The sequence below is a fragment of the Anneissia japonica genome, unplaced genomic scaffold, assembly GCF_011630105.1.
Source record: "Anneissia japonica isolate Jap-2015-1 unplaced genomic scaffold, ASM1163010v1 scaffold1231_len1163931_cov198, whole genome shotgun sequence".
Classification (NCBI taxonomy): domain Eukaryota; kingdom Metazoa; phylum Echinodermata; class Crinoidea; order Comatulida; family Comatulidae; genus Anneissia; species Anneissia japonica.
The window spans coordinates 508,551-514,628 of record NW_022728604.1 but is presented as its reverse complement, the minus strand read 5'-3'; the positions used below and the strand labels follow the sequence as shown (position 1 = coordinate 514,628).

Below are 6,078 nucleotides of genomic sequence, written 5' to 3'. Positions count from 1 at the left end.
ATATATATATATATATATATATATATAAATTGCCAGCTTTTGTTTGTCAATTTTGTATATATCAACGGATATTCCGCCATGTTTTCTACATTATTTTTAAAGTTTTCATTTGGATCTACTGTATTCACAGGTTCGCGTCATTACATTATGTACAGTATTATATTTTGTATGACGTGCAGTCTATTTAGATTTCTCTGTCTGTAGCAACTATTGTTGTACTGTATATGCCAATATTACAATCACCAGGCCTGTACAATCCGACCTACCTGCTATTTTAAGTCTATTCTATTGATAGAGAATAGTATAATTATTCGAAGCATCCTTATCGACATGTCATATAAATTGGAAGCTTGTTAATAACTAGAGTGCGATTGAAAATCGATTGGAAATTTCTAGGGAGGCCTCGCGAATTTACGATAACAAATACACAAAATACACCTGAGTCTTGTTATTCCGTGCCTTAAACACTTTTTAGCAGACAGGGTGGGTCACTGCAGACAGACGGTGTCCACCTAGGATGGGTGTTTGTCAGTTAATTGCTTTATAAATATAGACGTTGATATCATAACCATAGATAATTGTGTAAAATGATATCCGTTCTTTCTACTTAAAATCTCGCCGGTGATTCTCTTAATTAACTACGCTGTGTAACAGATTCAACTCCCGTTATCATATTTGTAGGTAATTTCTCTATTGACACATGTCCTTGGTCAATGAATTTCAAAAGTGGAACATATGTTTGATACATAAGGACGAATAATACAAGTAAGAGATGCCACATAAGAAATTTGAATTTTTTTCACATAACCATTACATAATCATTGTCCGTGCCATATGGACGTAGACCGCAAGCGGGCGTTTTCGTCAACAGTGAGAACATATCAAGCGCGACACTTCTCTCATATGGGAATGTGAGCAACCGTGTTACGTGGGTTTGATTTTCAGTTAACAATTACTTGTAACGTGTGCATCTTCATAGTACTTAGATGATTTTCCTCGTCCAGATTCAATCTTATTGATTACAGTTTGAAAATGGAAATTCATTTAAAAGCAGTGCAGCACTGTACAATAAGACGTTTTTAAGCGAAAACACGAACCTATGCGGCACAGTAGATTTCTTCGAATACAATAATGCGACTTCGAAATCCACAATCAAGCTGCTCAGTGCTTTTCAATTTATCAATTTTCGCTAATGGTATTTAGGCCTTTAGCGAACTAAATATGATATATTTACTTTGCACAACCGGATGATGATATTTTCCACTTGATACGATGGCTATGTATTTTCATACTTTCGCGAATATATGTCTTATATTTCTATCGAGCCAAGTAGCGGCGCAAGTTGTTGTGTTTACGACAGATAACGCTGGATACGAGTTTCCGAAAATTGTCAAATCGCACGCCGTATCGAAAACAACAATGACGAACCCCGGTGATTTAGCGAACCGAATTTGTAGGCTAACAGAGGAGACGGATATTATTGGAATAGCCGCAGCAGCTAGCGATAAAAGGCTGTATACATTGTCAACAATGGCAACTTACCTAAATATTCCTATTATTGGAATTGGTTCTCGTTCGCTTGTTTACTCGAATAAGGTAAGTTATTTTAATGAACATGACTATTCTATATACGTTATTCCTTATATAATTATTATCGGTATTATATACCACTAAATCGCAAATCACCTAGGCCTATATATATTTCATTTTTGGGACAATAAATTTTTTCCCAAAATGTATTTGCCACTTGTTGTATCTTTATTGTAGATTTTTATTAAATATAATGTATAGCACATATCAAGAACCATATATTATGCACCGTCTATTGCGCATTGAGAACGGCAAGATCAAAACTTGCCGTTTGACGGAAAATTGTAACTGTCTGGGGGTTAGATCTGCAAGTATATCCTATAGCTCTCCGTCCTCTAATGGGTATGATGCCTCCGTTGATAGGTTGCAGGTTCGAACCCTGCCAGAGACATTTTTTCATACAACTGATATAAAGGAACTTTTAGTTGATGAGCTTTAACTGAAGCCGTATTACAACATGGTATTTATCTTTTTGTAGATAGAAAAGTAAACGTAGGTAAACAGCCAGAAATAGAACCAGAGCTTTCAGGCAACACTAGTCTTTCCTCATTGGCACGTGGATATAACATGACTCCTGTGTAGACTCTATATCGATATTGTATTGTTTACATTATGCATAAAGGAGTCTACGAATTAACACCCGCCACTGTTTCTTTTACTGAAATTTAATGCGATTTCGTTTTCAATAAAACTAATAAGATATAATTATGATTAATCACGACCAGGACTCGGTGTATATACAAGGGCGTATCTAAGAGTCTGAAAATGGGGGGAGGGGATGGGGCGCGAAGATGAAGTGGGGGCTCGATGATTAGGTGAGCGGTCAGTATTTAGAGGGGGAGGAGGGGTTTAACTTGCAGTAAAGGGAACAGTGGCAGGTGTTAATGCGTATGCTCCTTCATGCATAATGTAAAAAATACAATATCATATATCGATATATAGGCTGAATATATATATATATATATACCGTTGTTAGAGCAATTTTAATTTTAAAAATAGGTCAATACGCGGGGACGATTATGAAGAAAGCGTGAAATACTGCCCTTGATAAGTAGGGAGATTGAACACGTGACGATCTCAGGCTTAAACAATTACAAAGGATAGACCTAGGCCCTACACAGATTTATATATATAATTTCATTCTAGAATTACGTGATCGTAGTATGACACTGAATAATTCCACACACCCATTGTCTACATCAATTTATCATAACAGATGCACATTAAAAATATAACTATTGATATCGTGGAAGGTCAGTACGGACTACTGTGCTTAACGAAGTAAAACAACGGTATACAAGTATCGAATTAATTTATTTAGTATACCGGTAGCTACTAGTGTCTTTTAGTTTTAAAAATTAACGTAAAACCAATTTATTTTAAATCACATTTTTCAACATATTAGTGTACCTGCAATGCTTCTTTACATTGTAATATTCATGATGATGCTGGTTGTGTTTGCTTACTTCCGTGTTTGTTTGAAATGTGGGATCTTTCTGAAATTCTGTGTGAGTTGCCTTTTTCAATTTTTTATCTTATTGTTTTTAATGCTATTTATGAGAATTCATCTCGTGTCTTTTAATGTTTTTCCTTAAATTGAATGTGTTTTTACCTGTAATTTACTATTATTATTATTATTATTATTATTATTATTATTGATATTAATAGTGATGATAATATTGTTAATATTTTAATTATTATTTAATTATTGTTGTTGATTTTTTTTTAAATTAATTAATGAACCACGGACTCAGGGAAGAACAACTTTTTACAATTTCTTTTTTTGATATTGTATTTTCTATGTTGAATTTGGGTAATAGCACTTGTTCGATATTATCAAATTGATTTCTGCACACGATTTTATATAAAAAGCATGTGACAGCGACGTAAAGCCTCTCTTCGCCGTAAGATAATGGGGATAAAAAGATAAGAAGTACTTCCTACTATGCATTTTCTGAAAGGAGAATCAGTAGACTTAGTCCTATAATTTTCATTATTTAATTTTAAAATATGGCTCCTGAAAATTTAAAAGGTCGGAGCTTTCGGGAATTCACCTACCCTACCGGGGGAAATTGACGGCTTCCAACATACACACTCCAATAGCCATAACTCATCAAAAGGAAATGCAATTAACCTTGCACTGGGCCCGTTCTCACTTAGCTACGGAGCTAGATAATGATGATGATGATGATGATGATGATGATGATGATGATGATGATGATGATGATGATGATGATGATGACGATGATAATGATGATGATAATGATAGTAATAATAGTCATAATAGGAAAAAGAGCCATTTTGTTATTGATAATTTTGATCGTATTAGTGTCTTCTTACCGCCATTGTTGAGTTTCTTTTACAAATCTTATTGAATGCATTTCAATCAATCTATCAATCAATCAATCAATCAATCAATCTTGATTGATTCACGTAGCACTTGAAAATCCACAGACCTTGTTTTAGTTGGGAGGCTTAACCCTCATAATTTTCAAAAAAATGTATCAAATAAAATAAAAATGTTACCGTACCGTATCATTTATTTTTAGGTTAAATGAGCTACGCCTCCTACCACGTAAAAGGCCTTTCTAACCAATTTATAGACACTCGCTGTTGGATGCATAACAATAAGATTTAATTTAAAAAAATTGATGAATGCAATTGTGAATTATCGATAGAGTAGCACAAAGCAGTGAACGAGAGTGATTAACATTTATATACATTTATCAATAATGTATCAGGTATATAATCAATGTCACCACATGGTTACTATGCCTTAGCATATTTCCCTATGTTGCTGAATAGCTGCTGTCAGTGGCCTGGAGCGAAAAATAGTAGTCATTGAGAGGTAGGCCTACGTGGTACTACATGAATTGTAAGTAGGCCTACGCTGGAAATCCCTCTCTAAGCCGTGATACAGTAATGATGGCTGATAATTATTGTAGGGTAATACTACGCAAACACTATATAGAAGAAGATAATCAAAACGTATTGTTTTGCATGAGTCTTAGATTTGGAAGGAATACTAATACCACTCTCATTTATAAGATTACGGTGCGTCATCACGCATGTCATTTCTTTTTTTTTTTCATTTACTCCACTCACATCTTGACAGCATGTACACCACGTCAATTACATCAAATAACTACTTGATTACATCAAGATGACAGTGTGATGCATTATATTAATGATATACAGCATCGAAGACTGTGTGTCGAGCAGATGAATTTAAACAATAAACTCCACACATTGTACATCTAATATTTGTTTAACGTCCGGTCACCAAAATACTTTAGGATCGGGATGTATTGCGACATCATCATGCCCATATATGGGCACATGACATACGTCACATAAAATTTGATAGTGTGGACAAAACTGATGATTTCCATATGAACACAAATTATAAATCAGACGCAAAAAAAATGTTTTGATAAGTATCTATTTGAAAGTTGATGACATTTGTCGTAGCAAGCCAATACATTACTTGAATGTTTGAGGTATTTTTCCATTTTGAGAAGTATATCATTAATACTAAATATTTCCCATATGAAAACATTTCGATGCCCAAGGGATTCGAACTAAGACCCTGTGATTGAAGGCGAATGTCGTACCGATCAGCCTACGGCTCCACTGAGGCCGCAAATGGAATTTCCCTTTCTTCCTGTGTACTTCAATTATTTATCGCTGTAACAGTACAACTGTATGCATTAATAAATATTGAAATGGTAAAAACTCGAAACCGGGTCCCCAATCAGTAATCACTAACTCCCTTACTTGCGTTTCATCGAGATAGAATAAATAATTCATTTGAGCAGAACGTAATACAATAAATAGAGAATTTGTTAAATCGAATTATTACTGTGCAGTGATTACAGCGTTATTATTCAATTGTTATTTCTAATAATCTGGAATTATTTCTTCGAGTTTTGCGTCGATGGATAATAGTGGTGGCCGAAAATTCGTTTACGATTAAACTTAATCATCATCGCAATCATCATTATCACTATTATTATCATCATTATAGACCTAATTATCATTATTATTAATATTATCATAATAATTATAATTTTCTTGAATACCTATATTATAAACAATATTATCATATTGATTTTTTTTAATTATTAATAATAGGCCTTGTTATTAATGTTGTTAATTGTTAAGATAATGAATATATTGTATGTAATAAACATAGCAAGTCTAATTTTTTGAATGGTGATAAACCAGAATTGTGACAATGTTTAGAACGTAACTATAACTACGAGAAATGATAATTATAATAATTAAATTATATTCGTTAAGGGCATTGCTGTTGTTATCAACATAATTAAAATTTTGATATGACAACGAGGTCGAAGGGCAGTTAAAGCCTGGTGGAATTGTCGTCTTCTCATCTAAGCGTCCTGGGTCTAATATTTGACAAATTTGACAGAATTTCTGAGTGATTAACAATTACCCCTTCTTCTCCCCGTATTTATTGCTATATAT

At 33.6% G+C, this 6,078-nt stretch overlaps 1 protein-coding gene across 1 annotated transcript in view; it reads left to right on the top strand.

Annotated features, from left to right (window-relative positions):
* Positions 1-860: 860 nt before the first annotated feature.
* Positions 861-6,078, top strand: part of LOC117114368 (glutamate receptor ionotropic, NMDA 3A-like) — a 29,889-nt gene continuing 24,671 nt past the window's right edge. Inside the window, exon 1 of the mRNA XM_033258027.1 lies at positions 861-1,596. Coding sequence (XP_033113918.1) covers positions 1,273-1,596 — 324 coding nt within the window. The 5' untranslated portion in view covers positions 861-1,272. The remainder of the gene's footprint in view (positions 1,597-6,078) is intronic.